General features: G+C 34.2%; 1 protein-coding gene across 2 annotated transcripts; it reads left to right on the top strand.

Moving 5' to 3' along the window:
- Positions 1-3,329: 3,329 nt before the first annotated feature.
- LOC104767062 (uncharacterized) lies at positions 3,330-7,037 on the top strand. Of its 2 annotated transcripts, none has more exons than XM_010491086.3 (5): positions 3,330-4,086; positions 4,194-4,270; positions 4,399-5,778; positions 5,878-6,046; positions 6,141-7,037. In XM_010491086.3, the coding sequence occupies exons 1-5, from the start codon at positions 4,002-4,004 to the stop codon at positions 6,800-6,802; spliced, it is 2,373 nt and encodes a 790-aa protein (XP_010489388.1). In that variant the 5' UTR covers positions 3,330-4,001; the 3' UTR covers positions 6,803-7,037. The 2 variants fall into 2 exon arrangements, with proteins under 2 accessions (XP_010489388.1, XP_010489387.1); XM_010491085.3 differs by having other exon boundaries at positions 3,343-4,086; positions 4,396-5,778.
- The last annotated feature ends 12,122 nt before the right edge of the window (positions 7,038-19,159 follow it).

Below are 19,159 nucleotides of genomic sequence, written 5' to 3'. Positions count from 1 at the left end.
ATATGAAGTTTAAGATTATACAGTTTAAAGAAGTTTTATAAAAATATAATGTATAAAATTAAAACTAAAAAATAATGTATATAAAAAATATTAAAATAAAATTTATGAAAATATAATATGATATATAAAAATATGATTTTTAATATGATGTTAATTTTGTAAATATGATTTAGGAAAATTAAAATGTATAAAATATGTTTTAAAATTACGAGTTTAAAATATGATTCATAATATGATTTATAAAAAATATATTTAATAAAAACATGACTGAAAAAAATATAACTTAAAATAAATCTGTTGTCATTGTATTTATATTTTACATCTAATAAATCGGTTATCAAACACCAAAATTTTGGAAAAAACAAAAAAACTGTCATAACATAAACAAATCTGCCATAACATATGATATTCACATAGGTCATTTTAGCAATTTTTTAAAAATGTTATAAATCTGTTATCAAACGACAAATTTTTGGTTAAATTAATAACTCTGTCGTAACTTAAAACAAATCTGTTATCACTAGAAGTCAATCTAGTAATTATTTTTCTGTTAAAAAATCTGTCATGTTACGACAGATTTTTAATCATAAAAATAAATCTGAAATAACTGTGGAAAATAAATCTATATCAAATCTGTCATATATTGTGAAAGTCTGTGGTGTCTTTATAAATAAGTCTGTTGTAAAAAAATAAATCTGTCATCAATTATAAATCTGTCATAACTGTAGTTAAAAAATTTGTCATCCAAAATAAGTCTATCATAAAAAATCTGTCATACAAAAATAAATCGGTTGTGCAAAAATAAATCTGTCATACACAAATAAATCTGTCACAACTAGTCCGACAGACTTTTGAAAATATTTTATTTTTTAAAAAAAAATTCGGAGAGGGTAAATTTGATTTTATTTTTTTCCTAACAAAGCAAAAAAAGTATTTTAGACAAAAAAATAACTCATCTAACCCTCACATTTTATAAGTTACTTTAGTAATTAATCTCTTAATTTGGGTCAATTTAGTTTTTCTAAAAAACTACATTTTTTTGCAATTAGCCAATTAGGGGCGGGTCTCTCTCTTTCTTTTTTTTTTTTTAAATGAAAAGTTTATTGTTACATAGCCATGACCGAAGTAAATCTAGTATTGACGAACGATACATGCATAAATATTAATTTGGAAATAAACATAACTAAATCTAGTAATGGGTCATTAGTGTTTTGCATATATGCAGCAACGTCTCAGATTTATATAGGTGCCTATTTTTATGTAATTATTTTTTACACAATGAACTATTTGGTAATTTCGTTCGTAAAAGAGATTCTTACTGAGATTTTAGGATGTTCTCACAAATAATAAAACCATGCATATTTTATACGAAGAATATTTTGGGATTCGAATTTCTATATGGAGAAATAAATGTTAAGTGTAATGGTAATGGTCCCTAATGTGTATAGATTTTGGACTTAATTTTTGTGCTACAAAACATGTTAGATCTTTTTTGCCTGTTCATATTATTTGGAAGAAACAAACCACCAGCTACATATGTATGACATGCAACTAAGCACCACAACATGTCCTTTTCTCGATGTTTAATTCTATCGCAGCGTCTAGGATGCAATAAATAATGTTAGATGGTTCTTCTCTCCAACCATTTGCAACTCGCAAGCGTTTGTAACCCTATAAAGCTATAACTATAACTTCAGAATTTTTAATTCACTTTAAATTTTTAGTCTCAACTTCTCAAGCATTAGATATTCGTAACAAGTGGTAGACAAATAGAAAAAATAAAAAATAAATAGGAAAAAAAAATTAATAGAAGCATCATTAGTATGTTTTATACAAAATTTGCTTAAATATTAACAATAATTACAAACAATGACGGTCCAAATGTCTTCTCCATGAGCTGTTCGTTACATGCATGGTTTCTCTATGTTGTTCAAGTTTAATAAAAGCATCATTTTCCATAATCTCTTTTTAATTGGGTCAATTTTTTGTTTTTTTTTTCCTTAATCTCTTTATCGCACTTAGTTTGTTAAATTATTAATTAAAAGTTAGTACCCGAAGAGACTGATTTCACAATCCAACTACCCTTCTGTTCACGTTCCAACTTACAAAAGAGAATGAAAGAAGTCTTATTCATTCTTCATTTCATATTTCTCACTTTATTACTATTTTTTTCCCTCAATAAAAAATAGTATAAAGGAATCTTTCAACTTCTCTGACGAATTTTCGATATTATAAGAGTACGAATGGTAACATCGGATTTGATAGTGCATAATTAACTATTTGATAGCGCGGTACGGTTCAATTGCAGTTTGTAGGGGACACATGTATTTGCGGGACAAATGCGGTTATTCCAAAATAAGTGGTACAAAATAATGTTTGATTGGTGAAATATAATTTGCGGTACGGATTTCATTTTGATTTATTAATAACTAATATAATTATCTAATTTAATTTGTTTTGTATTAATGAATAATTTTTTCGATTTTGTATATATATTATTATTGTAACAACAATTATATGAATAAATTTAAAATTATAAATAATTAATATAATTGTAAATTATTATGTTCTTTGTGTTAATAGAAAAAAATTAAGAACTTTAAATATCTAAATTTATTCAATCATAAAAAAAATTATTTATTTATAAGATTAACTGGAGTTATTAATAATTGTATGTACATACTACTAAATTATTTATTAGTAGTTATATGTTTTTTGTATCTTTATTTAATTGTTAAAATAATAGTGTAGTGTTACTGCAGATTTTAGTTGAAAACCGCTGCATAAAACACATATTGCACTACAAAAGCGGTCCAAGTACAAAAATCAGTATATAAAACCGCAAATCACTAAAAACATTTTTTTATTATGGAAAATGCAAATTTATAATTTTATGTATGATTGGTAACCATGTGCGGTTTTGTCAAAAATTTTCTTGAAAACCGCTTATATCATGTTTCCATTCACGCCTTAAGTTTACTGAAATTAGATATATATCAAAAAAAAAAAAGATATATATTTTTAAAACAACCTTCCATCCATGTACACTTTTTATTCATGATATATATACAACACAAAAACGTTCTGCCAAACTAATCAATCTTCAAAACCTCTTTATACACCAAAACCAGGAAAAAAAGAAAACGGAAAAAAATAATTTCAATAATTTCTGATGATTTATTTCGTACAATAATAATGACAATAATGATAAGTTGTTTCTTTATATAAAATTAAAAAAGATGAGAAATAATGATAACGGTTAACAGGAAGGAAAAAAAAACTCAACTAAATAATGAATCTGGAACATCATAATAATAAGAATTAATAATTAATGAAAATTTTGGAGCGGCTCAGAGGAACCACGTACGTACCGGAGAAGAGAGAATACTCTGTTTTATCTTCCAATCTCCACGTTTCTTCTCTCCACAATTCCGTTTTTATATTTTTCTCTCTCTTCTCTCTCTCTCTCTTCAAAAGTGAGAAAGCGACCAGAGTTCCGTACTTTGGATGAGATGTGTTTCGTCTCGCTGTTTCGTCAGTTTCCTCCTTCTTCTTCTTCTTCTTCTTCTTCTACTTACCATTAGTCTTCTCTCTCTCTCTCTGTCTTTCTGAAAACGACTCTCCTCTCTCCTCTGTTCCCCTCCCCATATTTCTTCTTCTATCATCCTTTCACAATCTCCATTTTTCGATGCTTCATTGATTCACGAGAAGACACAATTTTCAGTTTTTCTGATATAAATATATATATATATATATATTTATAATATTTCCCCATCTCTCTCTCGATCGATACGTTGCGTAATAATAAACCTGATTCTGTTCTGTTCCTCGTTTCAGACTCTGTCTCTCTTATACTCTGTTTCTGTTTCTGTTCTGTCTGTCTTCAATAAAGTTTCTCTCTTTAAAGACGTTTAGTTTCCCGAGCTTCACTCTCTCTTGTCGGGATTTCGTCTCATGGTTCATCAGATCTCTGTTTGAAAGATCCAAAATCGACGGAGAAAATGGGAGGATTATTGCATCTCTTCGATTTCCATAACAACAGTTTCTCCCGGAAAGTTTTCTCTCATCACAAAAGCCGCGACGAAGGTGAATTAAATGATATTTTCAGAGAGAGAGAAAAAAAAACAAATCTTTGTTTCAGGTTTTGATCATTATTGAATTCATTCGTGTTTTTTTTTTGTTGTGTTCTGCAGATCTGGAAGCTCCGAGGAATAGTTTCGAGCTACAAGTCGATAACTTTCAGACTTACCATAACGAGAAAGATAAACCGGTAAATTAAATAACGAACTCAACTTTTTTTTTTTTTTTTAAATGTGAAATTGAAAACATAATACTTTTTTTGGGTAAAATGATTTAATGTTTTTGACTTTTTTTTTTTTATTTTGGTAACAAAAGCAGAGTGATAAATTTGAGGAAGAGGAATGGTACGAGAGAAGTTGTTACCCGATTGAGGAATCAATGAAGAAGAAGATCATCGATGAGCTTTCGAAAAAACGTTCCAACGATAAACACAACACGCCTAGTCTTGTAGCTAAGCTGATGGGAATGGATGCACTTCCTTTGGATTCTGCTGCTGCTAAGTCATCCCCTTGGATCTATCCTCCTCGTCAGAGTAAAGCGGATCATCGGTTTGATAACGAAAAAGGAGGTAGAAAAAATAGAAAAGGGAGGTTGTCTTCCTCGACGGTGACAGCATTAGATGTGATGGAGACACCAATGCGTCGTGAACATCCTCAAGAAGAGGAGCTTCAAAGATTCAGAAGAGAGTTTGAAGCTTGGCAAGCTGATAAAAGGTTTCAAGATTGTTCAAGAATCGTTGATTCGGGTTGCGTGGGGGCTCGAGATGATAAAGAGAGGCTTTTCACTAGAACTAGGAGCTTTGGTCGGGATTTTAACTTGAAATCAGATAGAACTGCTCCAACTAGGATTGTGGTTCTGAGACCTGGTCTTCAGAGAGCGTATGATTACGAAGATTCGTTGACTACTTCTTCAGGGACGACCATGGAAGGAAGCAGAGGAAGCAGCATAGAAGAGTTTCTTGAAGAAGTTAAAGAGAGGTTAAAAGGTGAGCTTCAAGGAAAAGCAGCTCTCAAGAGAAGTTCATCGGTGAGAGGAAGCGGGATCGAGACTCCTTTTAGCGAAAGACCTTCTCCGAGGTCTGAACCGATGAGACCATACGGTACTAGTGAGGTTCAGTGCAATGCACCAGACTCACCTACTGAGTTTATAAGTAGAGATACTAGAAAACTCTTGGCAGAGAGATTGAAGAATGTTTTGAGAAAAGAGATGAGTCCTTCCGATGATTCTATGATCAAATGTAGTAGCCGTTTGCGACCTACCGTGTCAGACGCAGCGAAACAAATTGATGAAATCAATATGGAAGACTTGAGAGTTAACAGAGATGTTCCTAAGAAAGAGTCTTTATCACCAAGAAATCTTAAAAGATCACTATCTGCTCCAGTCTCAGGGATGTCTTTTGGTAAGCTTCTGTTAGAGGACCGGCATGTTTTGACAGGCGCGCAGATCATGAGAAAGCACGAGGCTACGATAACAGAGCGAGAAGAAACAGAATCAGAAACAGAACCAGTTGTTGCGGATCCAATCAGGAGGAAAGAAAGATTCAATCTCAGGAAAAAAGTTTCCAGCTTTAGATCAACTCTTAGAGGAAGAATCTTTGGTAAGAAGATACGTTCAATGATCGAATCAAACAGTTTTGAGGATGAATCGATCAAAGATTTCGTGACAGGATCCAAGTTTAACAACTTTTACGATCGAAATGTATGAATCTCTTAACTCTCTCATCTGTGTATATATATATATATGTTCAAATTCTTGGTCCTTTATAATCTAAATTAAGACAAGTTGTGTCTTTCTCAGGAGAATTCAACAGAAGTGCCTCCAAGCCCTGCATCAGTCTGCAGCAGTACACCAGACGAGTTCTGGAGAAATGTGGATTATCTCAGCCAAGTTTCAACACCTGACGTGACTGTATCGGATGAGAACGGTATGCCTCAAGTCTTCAGAGACATCAGTTCCAATCTAACTGGTAAGAAAACTGTAAACAAAGTTTTCACCATTTTCTTGAAATGTTTCACACACTATCTTGAATTGTGTCTCATTCTCTGTTTCTGCTGTTTCAGAACTAAGAAGACAGATAAATGAGCTTGAATCCGATGTACAAGTGCGAACGCCAGTGGATGAAGAACCGACTCAAGAGATTGATGAGACCATAGTTGATTTAGGAAATCCAGACAAAGCATTTGTCAGAGATCTTCTTGTGGCTTCTGGTTTGTATGAAGGTACATCAGATATATCATTTTCTAGATGGGATCCATTAGCAAAGCTTATAAAAAAGTCTGTTCTTGAAGAAACAAAAGAGAATCTTAAGAAAAGAAGCAATCAGAATCAAGAAGACGACGATGCCGAAGAGAGTACTCTAAGTGAAGAAAATCATAACATACTGTTTGATCTTCTGAATGAAGTGCTCACGGTGGTGCTCGGACCATTGACAAAGTCAGGGTTCAAGAGAAAACTTATGAGTTCTTCTGTGTCTGAATCGACGACTATACGAGGTAAATACCTGTTGGAATCAACATGGAGGATCATGTCCGAGTATTTATATTCTCAACCAGAGAAACCTTTTTGTTCATTGGATGGGATCATTGGTTGGGACATGGATAGGTTTCCATGGAGTGGTTTGATTGGTGAAGAAGTTAATGTATTGGGGAGAGAAGTTGAAGGTATGATCATGGCTGATCTTGTTGAAGAACTTGTTAAGGAACTAAGAAGACAAAGAAGCTAAAGAACTTATAAGATAAGAGTTAAACATATCTGATTGGTTTGGTTTGGTGAATATGAATGGTTTAATTTTGGTGTGTTCTTTTTGTAAATAGGGTTTTTTTATGGAGTGTTAATTTTTTCTTGAAGAAGTGAGTTTCCATAATAACTGTAAATGTTTTCCTGCAGTACAAGGAAGCTAGATTCTTCTGATTGCTACATAAATTACTATTTTACTAATACTAAAAAGAGTTTCTAAATTTTAATAGAGACTGCAACAAATTTAAACATTTGTGTGTTTATAACATTAAGTAGTTATCAAATAGACATTAGGTCACCAATGCTCGACCAGCAAAGTGGTGTTGACTCAGCATGATATTGGAGTCTCACCAGGGTTTTAGTAACAATATTGGTACCCCCGAATGGAGTAGGCAAAAAAAGCCAGACCTTCTCTCCACCTCCATTGGTTGACGACGGGGTTGGAAGATATGAATGTTTCGAGCTTTACCGGCGCTCCCTGAAGTGAAGATCCTTTGTCGGACAATTTATTTCTTCTAGGGGATGTCTATCACAGAGAAAATCATGCTTCTTGGTGGTAACCGAATTGAGGTAATCTTAATTACCTCTTTTTTTTTTTTTTTTTTTTTTTTTTTAAATTCATTCTTAATTTAAATTTCTGCTACTACGTACAAAACTAGGGACTGGTACTAAGCAATACTCTATAGCTAGAGATTAAGTAAGGGTTCCGACCCTTGGTGAGAGCCACTTCGATTACCAACATTCTTAATATATATAATACAGCGATATCTCAAGGTAACAGAAGTATACATACACGTATGTACGTAGGTAACAACCCAATCATAAGAGATGAAGGATGTAACTAGAAATGCTCCGAAGGAACAAAACTGGGTAGGATGATGCTTAATTTTGCCGGATAACAAGTGAATAAGAATAACAAACAGTGTAAAAATTTACCTCATCTACTCCGCTACTATAAAGAGGTTGGATGTTTTATAAAGAAATATTTTTTCCTTAGCATATTCATGGTAACTAGTCAGGTTTCGGGATCTTCGCTGAATTGATGGAATCCTTGTCGGAGAGGTCTATCACAGAGATTCATGCCTCTACTGACTAGTGGTAGCCTAATTGAGGTAATCCAAATTACATTTTTTTATATATAGTTATATATATATATGTATATATATAATTTCATTCGTAATTTAAATTTCTGTTACTACAAAACTTGGGACAGAGCATCACCATACTTATTTGTAAAACCTGAAATTGAAGGAAGAAGAAAATAAAAGACGATGACATGGTCTTTCAATCGTGCGTGCTTTGGCTTCCTCGCACGAATAAAAGTTTCGGAAGAATATTGTATAAAGAAGGCTAAAAAAGAATGGTGACCGTTGTTATAAAAGTGCAAGTTCATATTCTGCAACAAAGGTTTGTACGTAGAGCAATAAAAATAGAACTGTTACTTGTGAGAGAAACAAACACAAAGAATTTGGTAATAGAGTTTACGGCCTCTAACAGCTATGTTTCGGGAGAACTCTTCCTCCCAAATGGCCAAATTCCACTATGACGATGTGGTTACAAACATCTCTATAATTAATGATGTGATATTGTCTTTGTTTCGTTTACAGGTTTTGGCACACGAAGAACAAAGATCAAAGATACAAAGAAGAACAAGAAAACTTGCATGCTCAAGAAGCCCTTGTTTCTTTCTCTCTACTCTAGAACACTCTTTGACGTCTTTCCTCTACCTCCACTTCTCTTGATACGATGAAACACATATATCTTATATAATATGAGAAGGTTTTTGCTAAGGAGATGACACCTGACATATTATCTATCTAACACTTGTTTTATTTTGTTGTTTGGAGTTACTTAACAAAATTTATTTGTACTTTGGACTTAAGTAACTACTGGCCCATAAAACAAAACAAAAAAACTCTCAAACATTTTATTTTTCTCTTCTTCAATAAGAACCAGTTGTAAGTCTCTTCTGATCTAAAGCCACTATTTATCAATTTGTGCTTTCATTCTAGGAAAAATTGATGATAGTTTAGTCTGAAATGATAAATATGAGTTTCAATCTTATGTATGATTCAGGAGGAAAAACAGATTCTAAATTATGTAAAAAAATTATTCTCGCGTTTCAATCTTATAAATGATTCATGGGCACGAAAAGATTATAGATTATGTTAGATTGTGGGATGTTTATGTGTTCTCAAAATTCTTTTATCAATTCATAGATTTTTGGCTCTATCTTTGAATTTTGGGTTTCCATTCCTGCTTAGTTTCTGGTCTTTAATCTTATATAACCTACTGGTGGGATGTTTTCCGTAAGTAATTTGATAATTGCTTACTCATTTATTCCTCATTAGATCTTATCAATTCTTTATCCATAAAAGTAGAATTCATTCCGTTTTCCATAAAATTAGAATTCAATTACTAATTACTATCCTTTTAACACAAATTTTCAGTCATTATTATTTAATTTCAGTCATTAGGTTCTTATGAAGAATTATATTGTTTTTTATATTATCTTTCCAAATTTGAATATGTATTCTTGAATAATTTTTAAAACTTTTTTACAGGTTATCATGTTTGTTGTTCACATTAATACTACAAAGAAAAAATTATGTGAAAATGTTTGAAAATTTTATTTATTCATTTATGTGCTTATATATGTCTTTCCTACTCTCCATGGGCCGGTCCGGCAATTTTGAATGTCATACGCCAATTTTTTTTTAAAAACCCCTTTTATTATTGTAAATACAATTATAAAAAATGTAATATAAAAAATTATTTTTATTATTTCCGTATTGTAGTCCGTTTTGCTTGCTCATATTTTTCTTTGTCTTTTCAATGTTTTCATGTTCATTCAAACATTTATACAAAAATAACTATCATATTGCTAATAACTCATTATTGTTTTAAAACTTTTCGAATATGGAAACTTTTTTTATTAGAGTTTCAAATTTGTTTTTCTAAATTAAATTTTACTTTAAATCTCAGAAAAACAAGTTTAATTAACATTAATCTAATGCTCATTCACTAACAATTCAAAAGATGAAACAAGTTTTTACATAAACCTAATAAAATTTCATCCGTAAATTGGATATATCTACATGAATAATATATTGTTTTCTTATACTCCCTCCGTTTCAATATATAAGATGTTTTAGCGAAAACACGCATAACAAGAAATGTTTACTTTTAAAAAATTTAACCAATCAGAAACAAGACTGCATAAAATAAATAATAAGAAAATATAAAAGTAGTGTAACAGTTGCCTCAAAAATTGAAAACATGGTATATTACGAAACAAGCAAAAACCTCTAAAACATCCTATATTATGAAACGGAGGGAGTAGAAAACTTGAACTTCTAATTTTTTTCGAACTTATAAAAAATATTAATAATAACTGAACTGATAATTTTTATTTCCTACATAAAAGACCTAAAACTTTTGGTCTAAAATATGCTCCAGAAAAATTGATGTCCTATTCCTTTGCTTCACTTACTTGGCTTATGGGTCGGGCCTTGAACCATATTTTATTTTTAGTTCAGCTTGTCGTGTTTGTTGGTTGTGTTAATATTACTACATTATGAAAAAAATGAACTATCATGATTTAATATGTTAAACATGTTAGGTTTTGTTCCTTTCGTATATTTTAGAATCTCTATTTTTATTCTTTTGGGGTATTAATGTGGTAAAGCAGGCTAAAACTTCTTCTTATTGGATGATGCATATGAGTCTCTCCACTGTAAATTTAGTTTCTTATTAGTCTTCATCTTTAAGGAAAAAATGTATTTAAAATTATTATAAAAAATAAAAATTGTATGTTACTATCATATGCTTAAAAAACCATATTGTTAAGCTTGTGATGTCTTTTTATCTCATGGTACGATATGAGTTGCATTTTCCTATACTACTAGGTGATGCCCCGTGCTACAACACGGAATTATATATTTTGTTAGTTAGTTTTTTTTTTGTAATTTGCATTTTTGTAATGTAGTTTTTTATTTTGACTTATTTTCTTTGTTTATATAGTGTTTATTTATATATTTGGGGTTATACAGTAAATTGGAAATCCTAATAGAGTAAGTAGTTTGTAGAATGTAATTTGTACAATGTAGTTTTTCACGAAAACAGACACATTGCAATATTGAATAGTAATTTTGTAAGAAAATAGACACTCCGCAATTGTATCATAACAAACATCATCTTCCTCATCGCTTCCTTCTTGTATATAATCATCATCGTCCTGATCTCCAATATCACTGTCATCATCAGATTCTTCAAAGATTGTGCAATCTTATTCAGAGTGATCATGAAAAGTAATGTTTTTCTTTTGCTCTGAACCATATCGAGTACAATACTTAAATAACATACAGATATTATCACTTTGTGTTACGTCCACATGTTTCTTATTATTTTCCAACCCCTTGATCTCCTCCTTTTGTTGTAATTTTCTGAAATTACAACTGAATTCGCCAACATTTACAACCTCACTAATGACGTATGTATAAAATTTAAATTAGTTCAAATACAAAGTATTACAAATAATAATTGAAATTAATTTCAAAATAACTAAAATAATTCCTCACCGACTAAGTAATCTTCACATTGGGTACCATCATGAATGAGACTGAAATCGACGAAATCATAGAAATCTTCCTCTCCAACAATTGAATTCTCTTTGATCTTGGTATTGTACAAAATAACAATTTTATAACGATGTGTAGTAGCTAAACATGAACCATTATGTTCAACAACCTTAAAGTCTTCGAAATTAAGCCAATCACCAACCTTGAACTTTGAGACAAAACGATCATAAACATCTCCACGAAAGGAGCATTGGACCTTTACACCCTAATAGAACATAGTATTAATTATTGTCACATAATATAATTTTATATGTCAAAACAATATTCTCAAAACTTGGAAATATAACTTTAAGGTATAATTGCATATACGTATTATTTTTGGAATATATAATGAGCTTGTGATTAGAATAAACTAAATACCTTTATATCAGATAAAACCATCTCCAAACTTGGACCTTTTTCTTCCCACAGACACAAGACCTTCACACGAATTTTCCATTCGTATTTTGAAGAATTCAATCGCGAAACATCATCGAAAAGGCTATACCTAACCATTGTTTTTTTTGTTTTCTGTCTTCTTCTTTAATTTAGGTTAAAAGCCAAAGAGAGTCGAATAGACGTGTATATATATATATATATATATATGTAATTTAATAAATATATTATTTACATTTATTTTTTGTAAGTGATATTTAGGAATACATGTTTAGCGAATCATTTAACTAATCTGCATAGATCTCCATGCATAATATCTCTACACTTCCCTTTATTTTAGAGATAAATAGTAAACTTCTTAATGTTTATCATTACGGCTTTAAATGCTTAATTTACATTTTATATTTGACATTAATCGTGATAATATACGTATTCTATTCTGTTTTGAATATAGAATATTTCTTTAATTTATCCACCCTACATTACATAAGGTAAAATAATTTATTTTTAAGATTTTATCATAACATTTATAATTATTATTTTTAATTAACAACCTTACATTAACTTAACAATAATCTTCAAATTTTTGAACGAAATTTTATCACATTTTAAAAAAAATAATATTTATCATTACAGCGATTAATTAATTTATTCAAAGTTTGAAAATTTTCAAGAACTTCAGAATCCGTTTGATTGCAGTGTTAATAATTGTATTCCACGATTTTTTATTTTTGGTCGATATTATAAACATACCAGATTATTGATGTTCATATATTTTACCTTTTTTTCCCTTAGTTTATTCACAACTTTTGCATCTTTTGCTATCCATTTAGGCCATTATTGTGTAGCTTTAGGACTAATCATGCATTAGAGTATAGTTGCATTGCATTTGCATCTTTTCATGCATAAACAGGTGATTTTGGAGCTTAAGGAGCATGGAAGCAATGCTGAGGAGAAGTGAAGCAATCATGAGGAGAAAACAAGAGAGTTAAGGCTGAAGAATCAAGGTCCAGAGTCCAACTCGACCGCACACTCGACCGTTCTATCCAGGACCATTCTAATCAAGCTTGAGGATCCAGGACCATTCTATCTACCTTGCACAATCAGTTACCTTCACTACAACCAATGCCTTTGTGATTTGGGAGCCTCAACCAGTGTGATGCCATACTCCATAGCACAAAAGCTTGGGAGAACTGATTTCAAATCCACCAACTTTCATATATGCCTAGCTGATGGGTCAAACAAGGAGGTAGTTGGAAGGTTGGAGAATGTCCCAGTCAAGATAGGGAAGGCAAGGGTTCACACTGATTTTGTGGTGTTGGAGATGGACAAGGAACCTGAAGATCCAATCATTCTTGGAAGGCCATTCTTAGCCACTGTTGGAGCAGTCATTGATGTCAAAGAGGATCTTGTGACCTTGAACATTGCTGAAGATATAACCATGAAATTTGACATCTATAACCCAACCAATCTGCCCTCCATCAATGATCAACCTTTTACTATCAAGGACAAAGGAGGTCAAGAAGGCTTAAGTGGTGAAGCAACTCCAAAGGCTAAGCTCTCCTTTCAAGATGATTCTGTGGAAAATCTTTAGAGGTCAATTCAAGAGTTGACTAGTATGGTTGAGGATCTCCAAGTTAAGCTGAACAAGAGGTCTTTAAGGAAAGTAAGACCAAGGCTCAAAATCAAGAAGAAATATGGTTTGTGTGTTAAGGGTGAGGTGATCAAGGATCAACTTCACAGTGATCAAGAGGTTCCAGGGAGGATTTCATCACCTCCTTGGTATCTAAACCAAGTCTAAAAAGGACACCAAAGTCAAGCTTAGTGACTTTAAACAAGCTCACTAGGGAGGAAGTCCCTAAGGTATCCTTTGTAAATATGCTTTATTTTCTTAGTAGTTTTGATGTGTTTTGTTTTATGTTTGTGTTGGGCAGGCCTTTCAATGAAAGTGTAGATGGGTATGGAGAGATTTGGACTTGGGGAAGGAGATTCGCAAGCCCACTCGACCAGCCCACGAGAGGTACTCGACCGAGTTGGCAAAGAACTAAGGCCCACTCGATTCTCATTTCTCTAGAATGATCGAGTGGAGGGAAGAACAAGAAGAAAAATTTTGAAATTTCAAACTTTGGTCAAGGAGCTCGACCACGTGCTGGTCAAGTGTGGGGTCGAGTGGCAGCAAAAAGCAGGTCAAAGATTCTCATTTCAAATTTGAATGGTATGGACGCTCCACCCTTGTCTCCTTGCCCCCTTAGCTTCTTTAAATAAAGCCTTACACGATCCTATGTCTCTCACACTCTCTCACTTGCTCAAAACAACTAAAATCAAGTTTTAAAATCTCTCTCAAAGTTCATCTTTTGCTCAAGCTTAGCTCTTTTGAGTTTTTGGGTCACTAACCTATTAAACTTAAGCTTTGAGTCTATTCCCTTCAGTTCTATTCGAAAATGTCTTCAAGGATTACAAGGAAGTCTCAACAAGCGGCTGCAAGCTCCATGGAACGTTTTGATGATCGCCTACAATCAAGAGGAGAAGCTGGAAGAACCACTCGACGCTCCACTCGACGCTCCACTCGAGCATGCACTCGATCGAGTGGTGGTCCGAGTGGTCGATCGAGCCAGCTGCCGCGTTCAAGAAATCAGTCAGTTGAGGAAGATCCTGAGAGAACTGAAAGTGAAGAAGAAAGGGAGCCAACTCTTAGTGATTTCATGAGGAGAAACAAAGCCAAAGGGAAGAGGCCAACAGTTGAGATTGAACAAGAGGTGGTTGAGAGTGAGAGTGAAGAAGAAGGTGAAGAAGAAGAGGGAGAGGATGATGGAGAAGCAGAATCTTGTGGATTGACAAAGAGGCAACTTTATGAAGCCTTCATGAGAATGGAGTTCCTGGGGACTAGGTATCCACACAAGGAGACCATGGAGAAGCTAGCCATTGATAAAGATGTGGAGTACCTTTTTGAGAAGAGCAGCCTAACCAAGTTCATGGGGCTTTGCATGGAGGGGTATAAAGAAGAAAGTTGTGAGTTTCTAGCCACAATCAAGCTGCACACATATGCAATGAAGGATGATGAGTTTGGAGCTGGTCATATTGCTTTCACAATCAAGGGGAAGAGGTATGATCTTTCAATGAAGAAGATAGCAAATGTGTTTGGATTTGAGGTTGGGAGCAATAGGAGTTTGATGATTCCAAGAGAAGAGCTCTATGCTGTGTGGGAAACCATTGGGGACAACAAATTCTACTCATCCTCCAATTCCAAGAGTTCAAGGATAAGGAGCCCAGTCCTAATGTACTTCCACAAAGCTCTTGCCAACACCTTCTTTGCTAGGAAGGAAACTGGAAATATCAATGAGGGGGAGCTAAAGATGATTGACTTGGCACTCAATGGAATCATTTTTCAAGCAAGAAATGGTACCATCATTCTTGGGAGCACTGTGGAGACTGACCTAGCAATGGTGCTCATTGACCACATGATTTACTTGAGAAGTTGGGTAGGCAAGTTGGAGAACAAAGGATCAAGAGGAGCACTAACCATTGGAGGCATCATCACTCCAATCCTACAAGCTGCTAAGGTTCCACTTAGAGGAGAAAGGGTTTCACCAAGATGGATTGACTCTAGCTACCTCACCTCTACTCTCATCCTAGCCAAGGAGATGCATCAAGGGAATCACATTTTCAACTTTGAGCTTCCAACACTTGGGAAAAAGCAACTGATTTTGCCTAACCAAGAGCTCACCACCATTCAAGAAGGAGCCAACATTGACTTTTGGCCAGCTGAGGAGCACTGGTTTGATGGAGTAGTTCAACCTAGAGTTGAGGAAGCTGGGAATGCACAAATGGCTGATGGGGAGGAGCAAGTTTACTTTGAGGATTATGAGCTCAACCCAAGAGATAGTAGAGGAGTGAGGGAGACTACCAAGAGATTAACTCTTTTGCAAAAATGGAACAAATGGCATGGGAAGAGGTTTGATAAGCTGAAGAAGAAGGTGACCAACATGGCTAAGTCTATCAAGGGCTTAAAGAAGGAGATAGCTGAGTGGAAGAGTGGGAATTCTTCACCTACACCACCAAGCCCTTTGAGGAGGAGTAGCTCAACTAGAGCACTTTCTAGAGTTGCGAACCCTGTGGAACCAGCTAGGGCTTCAATGTATGAGCCAAATCAGAGGAAGAGGAGCTCAAGTACCCGAGAACAACAATTTTCAAGGTACTCGACCGGGTCACTCGAGCACCCACTCGACCGAGCACCCCAGATGCACTCGGCCGAGTTCCAGCCCAGATCACCATATGGCTTCCCACCTCCAGCTGCTTATCCAGGATATCCAGGTTACCCTCCCATCCCACCCCAGTACTTCATGGATCCAGCACTCTACCAGCAGTTCTACCAGCAGCAAGGTCAGAATTTTGACACTCGTGGTCCAGCTCGACCCCCCCACTCGAGCACGTACTCGACCGAGTCCCGGTCGATTTCCATCGTCGAGCTGCCCCAATCTCCACCTCCAAGTCACCAGCAAGACCCCAACTACTCCTATGACAGCATGCAAGGGGATTTGGACAACTACTTCCACAATCCCTAAGGTACCATTATCACCTTCACTTGTAAATATCATTGCATTTGATGTTGTGTTTTGTTTTTTGTTTTTGATCTTGAAACCTCTTACAAATTTCTTTCACACAGCGGACTGTGTGATTTAAGTTTGGGGGAGGGTTTGAGATAGCATTTGATGTTGTGTTTTGTTTTCTTATTTCAAATTTTTAGCATCATCATGTTAATACTTGCATAGCATCTAAGGCATAGAAAATCCCTAAAAATTTGAATTTTTTTGCAAAATTCTTTATAAAAAAAGAGTGTCCATGTAGTTTGCATTGCATATTAGGATCTTGTTTAGCATGTTTCATCTAGGATTGTATAGTATTTGCATTAGGGATCTATGATTCCCATCGTCGAGCTGCCCCAATCTCCACCTCCAAGTCACCAGCAAGACCCCAACTACTCCTATGACAGCATGCAAGGGGATTTGGACAACTACTTCCACAATCCCTAAGGTACCACTATCACCTTCACTTGTAAATATCATTGCATTTGATGTTGTGTTTTTTTTTTGTTTTTGATCTTGAAACCTCTTACAAATTTCTTTCACACAGCAGACTGTGTGATTTAAGTTTGGGGGAGGGTTTGAGATAGCATTTGATGTTGTGTTTTGTTTTCTTATTTCAAATTTTTAGCATCATCATGTTAATACTTGCATAGCATCTAAGGCATAGAAAATCCCTAAAAATTTGAAAATTTTTGCAAAATTCTTTATAAAAAAAGAGTGTCCATGTAGTTTGCATTGCATATTAGGATCTTGTTTAGCATGTTTCATCTAGGATTGTATAGTATTTGCATTAGGGATCTATGATGAGTATTCCCTTGTTAGCTTGTTTATTCACTAGACTAGGATCAATGCCCAAGTTAATAGTACTTTGGTGCTAGTTGAGTGGTTAGAAGCATAAGATTGAACCAAGCCTTGAATTCCTACATTGCATTTGGTCTAAATTGAAGCATGTTGAGATTTGAAACCATTTCCTATTTATAAGAACCTAATATTGACTTTCAATTATCAATGTGTGCATTGCTTTAAACTCATGGATACCATATACATATTTGGATCATCTTCTTCCTTTTTACCACTCTTGTTGATCCAAGTAGCTGATTTCCTCATTAAGAATCAGTTCCCCTACCCCTAAACCAAACCTTCTTTCAAGCCATGTTTATTCTTGTGTGTGTGAGGCCTATTTTTTGGATTGAGCTTGGTAGAAAGTGTTAGGTTTGAACTGACAAGAGTAAAGCCTTGTGTAGTTCTAGTTTGCATTTTTCAAACTAGATAGGACTAGGTGGTTCACTTGTTGGGTTTGGGACTTGGCTGTTATGAAAAGAAAAGAGGAAAAAGAGAAAGAAAAGAGGGTAGAGTCTTTAAGAGGAGAATGTGTTTAAGTAAAAGTCTAGTGAAAGGATGAGAAGTAAAAAATGTTGAGAATGGTTCTAATTAAAGAAAAGAAAAGAAAGAAAAGGAAAGTCTAGCAAAGTGCTTATATGTCTTAAGAATAAGAAGAAAAGAGAACCATAGCAAATAAGTAAGAATCCCCCATCCCACTAGAAAGATCAAATAAGAAAATCTCCTAAGACTTGAAAACCAAAAGAGAAAAGGGTGAAAAAGAAAAGAAGAAGTTAAAGGGTAGAACTAGGATCATTTGGGTTTAGATTGCTAGGATAAAACACTTTGGGAGCCTTTGGGTAGACAAGGTTTTATTCTTGTATGTGTCTAGGTGTTCTTACCTTTAGCATTCTTCTAAAGCTCAATCCATTTTCATGAGAGAACCTTGGTATTGATAAGCCCTACTCTAAAAAGAGACCATCATTGTCTCAAAGCCTTTATTTCCAAGCCAAATGAGTTTAAGCATTGCATAGAATTGATTCATGTTCTTGATTAATGAATGTTAAAGGAAATGGTTGATTTGAATGCATGTGGATGTCTAAGGCTCAAATCAATAAAGGTTGCGATATGCTTGTCTAAAGTCTTTAAGTATAGCTCATTCAACTTGCATCATAGTACTAGTAACTTGGACATTGATTCTAGATAGTCTATTTGCAAGCTTTAGGAGCTGAGATCCCACTTTCAACCTCACCTACCTTCTTTTGTCTTGATTATTTGCTTGAGGGCAAGCAAAGACTAAGTTTGGGGGTGTTGATGTTCATATATTTTACCTTGTTTTCCCTTAGTTTATTCACAACTTTTGCATCTTTTGCTATCCATTTAGGCCATTATTGTGTAGCTTTAGGACTAATCATGCATTAGAGTATAGTTGCATTGCATTTGCATCTTTTCATGCATAAACAAGTGATTTTGGAGCTTAAGGAGCATGGAAGCAATGCTGAGGAGAAGTGAAGCAATCATGGGGAGAAAACAAGAGAGTTAAGGCTGAAGAATCAAGGTCCATAGTCCAACTCGACCGCACACTCGACCAGACACTCGACCGTGTGCTGAGAAGGACTCAACCGAGTGGAGAATGCACGAGAGAAGCCAGCTCGACCAGCCACTCGACCAAGCACTGGTCGAGTTGACCGAGCAGTTGACTGTTTTGACTTTTTGTATTTTTAGGGCTTCCACCTCATCTCCTATATAAGGCCCTTGTACCTGCAGCCACCAGGAGAGCAGCTTTTTAGAGAGTCTAAAACCTAGTTTTTACCTTTTTTAGATTTATTCCTTTTGCACTTTCTTTTATTTTTAGATTTTGTACTTGTTTAAGAAAGAAAGACTAGATTCTTGTATTTTGTTGGTTACATAACTTTCAAGATATTA

The sequence above is a fragment of the Camelina sativa genome, chromosome 19 (genome assembly GCF_030686135.1).
Source record: "Camelina sativa cultivar CO46 ecotype springtype chromosome 19, ASM3068613v1".
NCBI classification, from domain to species: domain Eukaryota; kingdom Viridiplantae; phylum Streptophyta; class Magnoliopsida; order Brassicales; family Brassicaceae; genus Camelina; species Camelina sativa.
The sequence above is the reverse complement of the archived record's forward strand: the minus strand, read 5'-3'. Positions and strand labels throughout refer to the sequence as shown.

Coding starts and splice junctions, on each gene's coding strand:
- LOC104767062 (XM_010491085.3), top strand. CDS start 4,002: ATGGGAGGATTATTGCATCTCTTCGATTTCCATAACAACAGTTTCTCC. Junction 4,087..4,193: donor TCACAAAAGCCGCGACGAAG/GTGAATTAAATG, acceptor TGTGTTCTGCAG/ATCTGGAAGCTCCGAGGAAT. Junction 4,271..4,395: donor ATAACGAGAAAGATAAACCG/GTAAATTAAATA, acceptor TGGTAACAAAAG/CAGAGTGATAAATTTGAGGA.